The following is a 12,031-nucleotide window of genomic DNA, read 5'->3' as shown; positions in this document are numbered from 1 at the left end:
ACTTTTGAGAGCCACTGTAAGCATGTTTCACCATCTCCCTATTTTCCCCTCATTTTTTTTTTTAACAGCTTATAATTTAAAAAGAGGATTTGAAACATCCACTGGTCTCGTGGACATTTTGGATATAAATAACAAATACATGTCTGTAATAATAGTGCAGTGTGATAAAATATGCTTCATGTCTATTAACATGAACTTGAAGTAATTGGATATAGACTCACGTAATTAGATGCTCTGTCACTTTTTTAATCCCACTGTGAAAAGGAAGGGAAATACACCTGGTAATTGACCTTTGACTTACCATACCATTTTTCATGGGTGCTGATACTAACAGCCTCATGGTTTGAGCAGGGCACTCATGCCTGGTTCTGCTGTGAATCGCTGCACTACAATGTCAACACCAGTTCTTAATGAGATGCTATGTTAACTTGAATGTGCTTGCATGCCTGAAAGTCTTCCACATTATCAAATTTCTAATATGTTTGAAATTGCCACTCCAATGGTTAATATTACTAGCTTTTACAATGATCTGTCCTAAATGAATTTAATTGACTGTTTTTTTTTTTCAGTTATACATTTCCATGTGCCATCTTGATGTTTAATGGCATGTAGCCTATTAAAGCAGTGTTTTACAAGCTGTTATAATAAGCACTTTTCTTTTTAAATGACACTTCTACAGGGTTCTAGTACTTAGCATTTTTATTTTGCACATAAATGGAAAATTGAGTTTCCATTCATGCCTTGGTTGACTGCGTTCCCCAGACACTTTTTAAGTATTTGTCAATGGTTTAATTTGACTAAATTGAAACACATGGCCTATAACAAGGGGTACATTAATGTTTCATAACAAATCAAATCCATTCCATATCACTTGTTTTTCTTCTTACATTTGTCTGGGTAACATCTCACAATGGCAACTGATATGAAAAGAATCATTCCTCAGTTTTGAACTGCTCACAGGTTTGCAAACGCAGCCCCCTGGATGGTTTATAATTACGCAATTGTCGTTATAACTAAGTGGGATCTTTTTTGTCGCTGTTAATGTAGGTGTTGTAGAGTGCTTGGTAATGGAAAGACCTGTTTGTCTCATTCTTTAATTTGTCATGCAGTATCCTATCAGAACCCCCACTGAGAACCTGCGTAAAACCGCACACCCACTGGAAGCATCTGGGGGTCGCTAATGCTCTTCCTGGTCAAATGTTGGTGGTATTTTGTTTCTCTTGTAGGAAACGCTCGCAAGAAGCTGATGTGCTCCGTTTGCAATAAGAAGTGCTCTTCAGCTGGGACCCTGCAGGAGCATCGAAAGGTCAGTTGGATAGGGGCCGCCTCTTGATATGCTCTGTTTGCGCCGAGGTCAAAAGGTCATACACAGTTACTAAAAAAGATATACGGTTTCCCTTTGATATCTGATTTAAAAGAGAAAAGGGATTGCACACTCTTTCTGGAATGACAGGTTTCTCAATATTTCTTTCCTAAATTGAATGGGTTTGTTTGAGATTTGGCATTCACTTTTCATGCAAAATGTTTGACAGCTTGAAAAAGAAAAATACAAATGTCTTAACTCCCACTGCTTTTAGTGTGATGTCCAGCTTTGTAACTGAGAAACCTAAAAAAAACACATTGTTAATGTCTGAGAAATGTGTGATGGATAGGACGAAGGCTTCTTTGGGTTAGGCATTTTTGACTTTTTGGCATTTGGTAATGAACATACTGTCCTGGTTTTTATAGTCTTGTTCAGTAGGAAGCCATTGTAACAATATGTGCGGAACTTACTGCTTGTGCTAGTGTTCTCCTGTGAAGAGGGGACACAGAGTGCAGGAGCACACGAATAGTGAGAACAGTGAGAGAGCAGTCTCGGATAGGAGAACTGTACAAAATAAAGAGTACTCGTTCAATTTGAAGTTGAGAGTTTGGGAACATTGCAAGCTTCAAACATGATGGCAGCGGTACACTTTCATGAACCCTGAAGTAATCCACGCAGATGTTCGCAGAAAGAAAAAAAATAAAACAGCGTGGAACGAGAAGTACATTGCCACCCTAGATATTGTGTACAGTAAGAAGAGGAAAAGCTGGTAATGCATTGTTAATAAGATGGAACACGCACTCAAACCCCCAGGAAAAGTAGACTTTGATGAAAAGAATTTATCGCTAGCCTGGAGGAGATGGAATACATTGACCTGACAATGGGGGATAAGGAGGATGTTTTGAAAGTGAAACTATTGTACTACTTGATTGGAGAAAAATACCTTAGATCCTTCAAGAAGCTGCTTGATGAGATTCTGGGATCAATAAGCTACTAACAACCAAAACGAACAAGATGGGCCGAATGGCCTCCTCTCATTTGTAACCTTTCTTATGTTCTTAAAAATGAAAGGACTATATTGACCCTTTGCGGTCCTGGTCCGACATTGCAATTATTGCTATCCGGTCCAATGTTGGACCCTGTCCGACATCATCAAAAAAACGCAAAAAACAGGTTTCTAGTCGTTTTTTCTCTAGAAAAAGCCGAGAAAACCATTCAATGGCCGAGTGGGAGCGACAGGAGCCGAGACAAGCCGAAATAAAAATAAAAAAGGGGTGTATCTCATGAATAGTCATACTTGCCCCTGGCATCAGATAACGGCGGCCATAAGGAAACAAGCTGGCTGCAATTGCATCAGCGCTCAGAGAATATCACAGACATTTGCAGAGCTTTTTTCAGATGTTATAGTAATAAAATAATGACTTGGATCGCATTATTGAGGCGTTTGGTGATAAAACGAGTGATCAGGAGATGATTGATCGGTATGTACGATTTATTATTATTATTATTATTATTATTATTATTGTTATTATTATTATTATTATTTATTTATTAGCATATGTGAAAGCTATAGTGAACGAAAGGGTGGGGCGGGACTGGAGATGCCTAGTGAGTACTTTGTTGATATGCAGGGCCTTTTAAACCCGTTTGACTGGAAAAAAAATAAATTGGACCTGACGCGCCTGACACGCACTTAATAAATGGACTGCAAAGGGTTAAGTTCTATGCCTTTTTAAATACAAATCAGAAGATATTTCTTTTCTAATGTTACTTTTACATTAGCAGATTTTACATTTTTTTTTTAAATAGCTAAAGTAGTTAGCTAGACATCAATTACTAGCACAGTAAGAGGTCTTTTAAAGACATCTAGGACATCCAGAGTGCCAGAAATCTGAAATTGCCTCTGAAATTAAAGCATTCAAATCCTAATTAAATAATTGAACTGCTTTTAATGGCATTTTTTTCGACTATCAACCAAGACAACAGATTTGAAACAGCTTTCCAAAATCAGCCTTCAATAACATTTATACGCTTTTTAAAATTTGATTTATTTCACATAAGCCATGCAAGCAGACACTGATGTGCCCTTCTCCAATAAACCTGACAAATGGGTGACAGATATTTGTATATTTTGGTTTTGAGTCTGTTTTTTTGGAAGAGGTCTGTAAACATTCACAGGTAAATAACTAAGAATAAGAGCCAGATTGCTGCCAGTCAGATTGAAGAAGAAAAACCATAGTTTTCTTTTAAAACAGGCAGCAGTGAGTGATTTATTTGTGTAATATGAGTCATGATCCTGGGTCAAAACTTTTCTTGGCATCAGATTTACATTTTGAAAGAGTTTTACAATAAACACGTGTTTCTATGCTTCAGGTGCCATTCTTTATTGAAAATAAAGGTCAGATGGTTGCATTAAATCGTGTAGCTGCCTGAATGATTTAAAAAAAAAAAAAAAAAAAAGTTTTAACATGTGTGATATTCTTGGTTTTGCTCACAAGAAAGAAAGCTGTGATTTCTTACATTTTTTTTATTAAAGGGGAAGTCCTATTCAGATTGTATTGATCTTGTCTGAAATCTGTTGTCCTGGTAAAGTGCTTTTTTGTAATCTTGGTATCCTATTTACATCCCAGAAGTAGACAAATCTAAAACAAAGTGGCCAAAATGGTTTAATAGATCAATTAAAAAAATATTCAGCAAAAAAGGCACTTTACAGAGCGTTTAAAAGGGACCAAAAACAAAGTACACAGAAAGAGTACTTGGAACTGCAAATGCAAGTCAAAAAGGAAGTTAGAAAGGCCAATAGAGACATAGAAATGAACACACCGTGTAACAAATTATTATTTTTTTGGTTCCTGGGTAGTAAGTGTTATTTCCTAATTACTTATGCCTCAAAAGTATAGAAAATGACTTTGCTTTTGTGACCAGGACAGTGATATTTTGAAATTTACCTATTTTCCGGAACATTCCAGATAGATTCAGTGCTGGGTGAAATAAATGTATTTTTGTAGGATGGTACAGAGGGGAAAGAGAGCCATGAAGTTCGCTATCCCAAGAATTTGGCGGGAACCCACTGACCACTCAAGCAACTGCTACTTCTGCATGGTGGACCCTTCCAAACGTCGGACTGGCAAGAATGCACCTGCTATCACGTATCCGGACCTTCCTTCATCCATCGCCCCGGTGCCACACTGCCATGAGCTCCCCGTACCCACTCCTCCGGAGAGACAGCAGCCTTCTTTAGAAGAGAGCAGCAAGTCAGAGAGCGAGGAAGACGTTGTAGATCCAGATGACAATTTCAGAGGTGGAGCTGAGGAGAGAAACCCATACTACCCCAACCAAAAAGACCTCAACGACTTGATTAGAGTTCTTGGTCTCACCAAGTCCAATGCCGAGCTTTTGACGTCTAGGCTCAAGCAGTGGAACTTGTTGGATGAAAGTGTGCAAGTCGTAGATCAGAGGAAGCGTCACCAACCTTTTTCCAGCTTCTTCACCCGTCAAGATGGGCTCTGCTTCTGCCACAATGTGACCAGTCTGTTCGAGGCAATCGGAATCGCCTGTAACCAGAATGAGTGGCGCCTCTTCATTAACAGCTCATCCAGGAGCCTCAAAGCCGTGCTGCTCCATAATGGTAACAAGTACCCGTCTCTTCCCCTGGCTCACTCGGTGCACCTCAAAGAGGATTACAACAGCATCAAGACCTTGCTGGACGCCTTGATGTATGATGAGTACGGCTGGGAGGTCATAGGAGACTTCAAAATGGTGGCATTCCTGATGGGTCTCCAAGGCGGTTTTACCAAGTTCCCCTGCTATCTTTGCCTTTGGGACAGCAGGGACACCAAGGCGCACTACCACAGGCGGGACTGGCCACAGCGGACCGAGTTCTCTGTGGGGAGGAACAACGTCAAGTGGGAGCCACTGGTGGACCCCCAGAAGATGCTGATGCCACCACTGCACATCAAATTGGGCCTTATGAAACAATTTGTCAGAGCTCTAGATAAGGAGTCGGCAGCCTTCAAGTACCTTCAAGACTTCTTCCCTAAGCTGTCTGAGGCAAAGGTCAAAGCCGGTGTCTTCGTCGGACCACAGATAAAGAAGATCCTGGAGTGCAATGAATTCCCCAAGAAGCTCACTAGTAAGGAGAAAGCGGCTTGGAACAGCTTTGTCGCAGTGGTTCGGGGCTTCCTGGGCAATCACAAAGCCGAAAACTATGTGGAGCTGGTTGAGACTCTGGTGAAGAACTACGGCACAATGGGCTGTAGGATGTCTCTCAAAGTCCATATCCTTGATGCTCATCTTGATAAATTCAAGGAGAACATGGGAGCGTACTCGGAGTAGCAAGGCGAGCGCTTCCACCAGGATATACCGGACTTTGAACGCCGCTACCAAGGACAGTATAACGAGAACATGATGGGAGACTACATTTGGGGGCTGTTTCGTGAAAGTGATTTACAGTATAATCGTAAATCTCGAAAAACTACTCGCTTCTAAATCTTTTGTAGTCATTTTTGTATTACTTTTAGTATAAATACATGTTAATTTGGATTCATATGTTGTTTTTTTCTGACTTTATGTGAACGAAAAGACACAAATTCGCTCGTTTTCTCATTGGAAATAGGTAAATTTCAAAATATCACTCCTGGTCACAAAAGCAAAGTTTGTGGGGAATAATAGCCATTTTCTATACTTTTGAGGCATAAGCAATTAGGAAATAACACTTACTACCCAGGAACAAAAAATGTGTTACATAGTGACATTGCTAAGGGGGCTAATACCAGTTCCAAAATGTTTTTCCAATATTATAACAGCAAGAGAACATTCAAAGAGGAGGTTAAATGTCTAAAAGATACAAATGGCAAAATCGTAGACGAAGAAAAAAAAATAGCAAATATATTAAATGATTACTTTTCACAGGTTTTTACAAAGGAATATACGGACAACATGCCCCATATGTTGACCTGTTCCGATCCAGTTTTAAATAACTTTAGCATAAGAGGCAGAAGTGTTAAAGGGACTAGGAGCTCTTAAAATAAACAAATCCCCTGGGCCGGATGAGATCCTCCCAATAGTACTCATAGACATGAAAAAAGTTATTTACAAACCGCTAACCAAGATCATGCAACAGTCTCTTGACACAGGGGTTGTACTGACGTAATACCGATCCACAAAAAGGGAGACAAAACCAAACCAGGTAACTACAGACCAATAAGCCTGACTTCTAGTATATGTAAACTTATGGAAACTATAATAAGATCCAACGTAGAAAATTACCTATATGGTAACAGTATCCTGGGAGACAGTCAGCATGGTTTTAGGAAAGCGAGATCGTGTCTAACTAACCTGCTGATTTTTTTGAGGATGCAACATCAACAATGGATAATTGCAAAGCATATGACATGGTTTATTTAGATTTCCAGAAAGCTTTTGACAAAGTTGTGCATAAAAGATTAATTCTCAAACTGAACACAGTAGGGATTCAAGGAAATGCATGCACATGGATTAGGGAGTGGTTAACATGTAGAAAACAGAAAGTACTGATTAGAGGAGAAACCTCAAAATGGAGCAAGGTAACCAGTGGAGTACCACAGGGATCAGTATTAGGTCCTCTGTTATTCCTAATCTTTATTAATGATTTAGATTCTGGTATAGTAAGCAAACTTGTTAAATTTGCAGATGACACAAAAATAGGAGGAGTGGCAAACACTGTTCAATGATCTAGACAGCATTCAGAACTGGGCAGACACATGGCAAATGACATTTAATAGAGAAAAGTGTAAGGTACTGCATGCAGGCAATACAAAATGTGGATTATAAATATCATATGGGAGATACTGAAATTGAAGAAGGACTCTATGAAAAAGACCTAGGAGTTTTTGTTGACTCAGAAATGTCTTCATCTACAATGTGGGGAAGCTATAAAAAAGGCCAACAAGATGCTCGGATATATTGTGAAAAGTGTTGAATTTAAATTAAGGGAAGAAATGTTAAAACTTTACAATGCATTAGTAAGACCTCATCTAGAATGTTGTGTTCAGTTCTGGTCACCTTGTTATAAAAAGGATATTGCTGCTGTAGAAAGAATGCAAAGAAGAGTGACCAGAATTGTCCCGGGTTTAAAAGGCAGACAGGTTAAAATAATTGAATCAATTCAGTCTTGAACAAAGAAAACTACGCGGTGATCTGATTCAAGCATTCAAAATTCTAAAAAGTATTGACAATGTTGACCCAGGGGACTTTTTCGACCTGAAAAAAGAAACAAGGACCAGGGTCACAAATGGAGATTAGATAAAGGGGCATTCAGAACAGAAAATAGGAGGCACTTTTTTACACAGAGAATTCTGAGGGTCTGGAACCAACTCTCCAGTAATGTTGTTGAATCTGACACCCTGGGATCCTTCAAGAAGCTGATTCTGGGATCAATAAGATCTAACAACCAAACGAGCAAGATGGGCCGAATGGCCTCTTCTCGTTTGTAAACTTTCTTATGTTCTATTTGTACAACCCTAATGAATCCTACTTTACTGCTACAAATAAGGAGGCCAGTCACTCTTCTACCCAGAATTCTACTGGAAATGTTTATTGTAGTACAGTGAAGATTTCACCTGTGAATACATGCAAATACATTCAGTACACCACACCGGGACCGTCCATGACCAGACTTGAGAGAGGAGTGCTAACAGTGTGAAACGAGCTCCCTGATACAGAGGGGGTAGCAATGTGAGCCCTGCTTTCCTTGTTTAGTCAAGGTGCCAGTTTTAGTGTAGTGGTTTTGTTATTTCCAAATCATTTGTGAACACCACATTGGTTTGCCCTTTGCTAACTGGTTCATTAACCCACTGCACAGCACACCGATAATTAAACTACAGGATGGGTAGGCAAGACTGAGTAACACAGAGTTATGTATATACAGTAGTCTCCACTTATAGGAACACTTCCTGAGAAAACACTTCGCTTAAGAGAACACCCTTGTGGTGAAACAGATATTTCCCATTGTAAATGCTCCGGCTAAAGGAACAGGAACTTCGCTTAAAAGAACACCTTCTTGGCACTGATCGTGATTCGTTCACAACTGATACAGGACTGTTTTGGAACCTGATAACTCATAATCATCAAACTTAAATTAAAATGGTTTATTCAGTCTTTTCAAAAGTGACTTGTCATCGCGAGAGTGTCTTGAAGCACTCTGGTTGGTTTATTTAATCTTTCAAGAACCGCCGTGATATCATTGTTTCGTTTTGCATTCTGATTTTCATGAGTGCACCTCATCACTATGAAATGGCATGTAAACAAACTGCAAAAAGCGCTGCTGTTTCTCTTGCTACAAAAAGTTGGAAATTGTTTAAGCTCCTGAAAAAAACCTGAATCAGACATAAGTCGGCGAGCAATTTGTGTTTCCCATTCTGGTGAGTTGCTTCTGTTAAAGAATGTTGTGCATGTCTTGAATATTGCTCCTGTATATGTATTCATAATTTAATCTAGAGTTGGTGCTGCATTTTTTAATGTGTGTAGGGGTGCTGTGTTAATTTAGTTTGACGGTTAGTTTATTAACGTTAGTTTGTCTGTTACTTTATTATTATAGTTTATTAACATACGCTTGCGTATTGCTTTTCTCTTATTCAGGTCATTTCATATGTTGATGCACATGCATCATGACAAGTAATAAATATTTATTTATTTATTGATTCATATTGTGTCTGGTAGCTAACTCCGTCTTAGAGACCCGAGGGGTGTTCTCTTAGCCAGAGAATTGACAGACGTCATTGTCCAGAGATTTGTAGTACAGCGCCACCAGTGCCTTTGATTAAATTGCTTAGATTCAGACTCACTTGGTAAATGTCTGCTTTTATACTGTCCTTTAGGAAAGTTTTAATTTAATTTAAACATTACTGAAAATTCCATTGTTCTGCTAAGTAATTTACAACAGAATTATCATTTGCAAACAATTTTTCAAAACCTGCAAATTCGTAATAACATTTTAATAATAATATATATATTTCCTTTTTATGAGCTGTTCAGATATTGCACATAAGAGATATCTTTCCTACTACACAAAGTGATGTTAATATGCTTTATTCCCTTCTCCAGAAATGTTTTTTTTTTCTTTCAGATGTAATTTTATATTCTTAAAGATTATTTCCTTGCTATTGTGAATGTTAGCACAGCAGCAGGCTCGGGTATCATCAAAGTTCACCACAAGGAAGCACTATGTGTTTGTGTAATTGTCGCAATTTATCTGCAATTTTGCAGGTCCATGAAGTCTTTGACTGTCCAGAGTGTGACAAGAAATTTATTTCAACTAACCAGCTCAAACGACACATGATTACCCATTCAGGTAGGGGGGCAAGGTTGTGTCTGTTGTATAAGAGTCTCCCACACAGCACAAGGAAACACTTTGGAAGGAATGACATGTTCTAGATAGATTTGTAATGAAGACACTAACATTGGAGGAGTCCTATGTGCGCATACATTCATGTGCTTTATGTGATGTCTGTACTCCTCTTTGAAGTCATTCTCTTTTTGATTTAAGACAATGAATCTTGAGTTTTGCATTTAGAAAAGAGGATTGCTGAGAATGTGCCAGTTTCTCTAGATTCAAGTGTTCCTCTTTTAAGAAGTGATTTAATAGTAAAAAATGAAAGCCCATCTAAGTGGTTTGAACTTAATTGCTCTGACTTAATTGCAGAATTCTCTCTGAGGAGAATATTCTCTCCCTTTCATCTGTCCTTGCTGTATTGTTGAAGATTAACACCCCTTCCCACAGAGAAACGCCCCTACACCTGTGAGGTCTGCAGCAGGTCTTTTAAACGCCTCGACCAGGTAACAGCTCACAAGATCATACACAGTGAAGACAAGCCCTACAAGTGCAGGCTGTGTGGAAAGGAGTTTGCACATCGAAATGTCTACAAGAACCACAAGAAGGTAACAGACTGATTCGCTCTTTCTGAAAGATTAACAAACGTAAGGGCTTTGCAATAGGATATTGGAATAAGAGATTAAAGTTTTTTTTTTTTTTTTTTTTTAATGTTGGTGGTTGTTTTATTATATAATCCAGTGGTTTCACAAATCTGTCTGAATTAAGATTATTGTTAATCGTACAAATTGTGTTTAAACACATGTAATAAATCAACTAATCACCAAATACATGTGTCTAAGTCTTTCAACACTGCAGACCTGTAAACAGGTTATTTTAGAGGTAAAAGCTATAGTTTTAGGTAGACTGGTACTGTAATTCCATATAATTCCCAGATTTACAGGATACTTCATGAGCAGATAAATGTCATTTAAAATCCCTAAAAATAAAGTGTCCTCTAGAAATGGGCCATGATCAAGTTACTTGCCATATGGTGTAGCATCCACAGTCAGATACTCTTTTCACACAGACGAGTTATGATGGCTCAGAACTGGCACTGATGCGGCATTTTGGTCTGTGTGAATTGCCTATACCGTCACAGAGCCGTCATATTTTATGCCGTCTCACTGAACCGTCTTAACTCCTGTGTAAAATGCTATGCCGGTACTGAAGCGCTATAGTGGCCGTGGATTGAAAGTCAATATCCCACGTGACTGCATGTATACGGGACGCAGTTGTTCAGCCAGGCACTCAAATGTTTCTCTTCCCATGCAAAAATGTTTTTTCCACTCACTATCCAAAAATCTTGGGTGTGTTTGGTTCCAAAATACCTCACCATGTTTGCATTCTGTTACCCAAGTGGAGTGTTCACACAAGCATTATTACAACGTTTATATATAACAAATACCAGCATCCACCGTATTTTCACTCTCTACTTTTGTGTGAAGAGCTGGACTCTTCTTGAAATATATATATATATATATATATATATATATATATATATATATATATATATATATATATATATATTTGCGCAATTTCGTGGTGTGTGAATTGTATTTAAAAAAAATATGAGATGGCTCAGTAGCGGCATTTGTGTGTGAAACAATGTATCATTTTGCTTGCTGTTCACACTGCTCTGTGAGCAAAGGGACCAAGTTCGTTTGGATGTGAGCTAAAGTTAAGTATTTTTGGTCCTTTTCCGATTTGTTCAGGACCGAGTTCGTTTGTGTTCACAATGCAGTTTGCAAGTGCACATGTTTTGTTTATTGTGGTGCATGAACCAGATGTTTACAATATCCTGCAAGGTATATTGAAAGATGGCAGCTATTGATGTATTGCTCCCAATAATGCAGTTTACGCAATGCTGCACGGTTCTCCTAATGTGGGCAGCAGTGTGGAGTAGTGGTTAGGGCTCTGGACTCTTGACCGGAGGGTTGTGGGTTCAAACCTAGGTGGGGGACACTGCTGCTGTACCCTTGAGCAAGGTACTTTACCTAGATTGCTCCAGTAAAAACCCAACTGTATAAATGGGTCATTGTATGTAAAAATAATGTGTAAAAAAAATAATGTAATTGTATGTAAAAATAATGTGATATCTTGTAACAATTGTAAGTCGCCCTGGATAAGGGCGTCTGCTAAGAAATTAATAATAATAATAATAATAATAATAATAGTCGGCATTAATCAAAGTCATTTGAGAAAAGACTATATGAATATACGGATTAACCCGTTTTATACCACCTCCCGTTAATATCATACCCCATTTATTATCACGATTTTTCAAAAAACCACTTGCCATACACCATAGGTTCTTTGAGAAATTACCTCTCTTAGTATCATTTCACAAGCAGCTTATTGTCACGTTTTGTGTATAAATT

General features: G+C 38.5%; 1 protein-coding gene across 2 annotated transcripts in view; it reads left to right on the top strand.

Moving 5' to 3' along the window:
* LOC117408483 (PR domain zinc finger protein 5-like) overlaps positions 1-12,031 on the top strand; it is a 76,782-nt gene that overhangs the window by 18,680 nt on the left and 46,071 nt on the right. For both annotated transcript variants that reach the window (XM_034013490.3, XM_034013489.3), the window contains exons 8-10: positions 1,227-1,306; positions 9,548-9,632; positions 10,062-10,219. In XM_034013490.3, coding sequence (XP_033869381.1) covers positions 1,227-1,306; positions 9,548-9,632; positions 10,062-10,219 — 323 coding nt within the window. The remainder of the gene's footprint in view (positions 1-1,226; positions 1,307-9,547; positions 9,633-10,061; positions 10,220-12,031) is intronic.

This window comes from Acipenser ruthenus, chromosome 2 (assembly GCF_902713425.1).
Source record: "Acipenser ruthenus chromosome 2, fAciRut3.2 maternal haplotype, whole genome shotgun sequence".
In the NCBI taxonomy this organism is placed as follows: Eukaryota; Metazoa; Chordata; class Actinopteri; order Acipenseriformes; family Acipenseridae; genus Acipenser; species Acipenser ruthenus.
The sequence above is the reverse complement of the archived record's forward strand: the minus strand, read 5'-3'. Positions and strand labels throughout refer to the sequence as shown.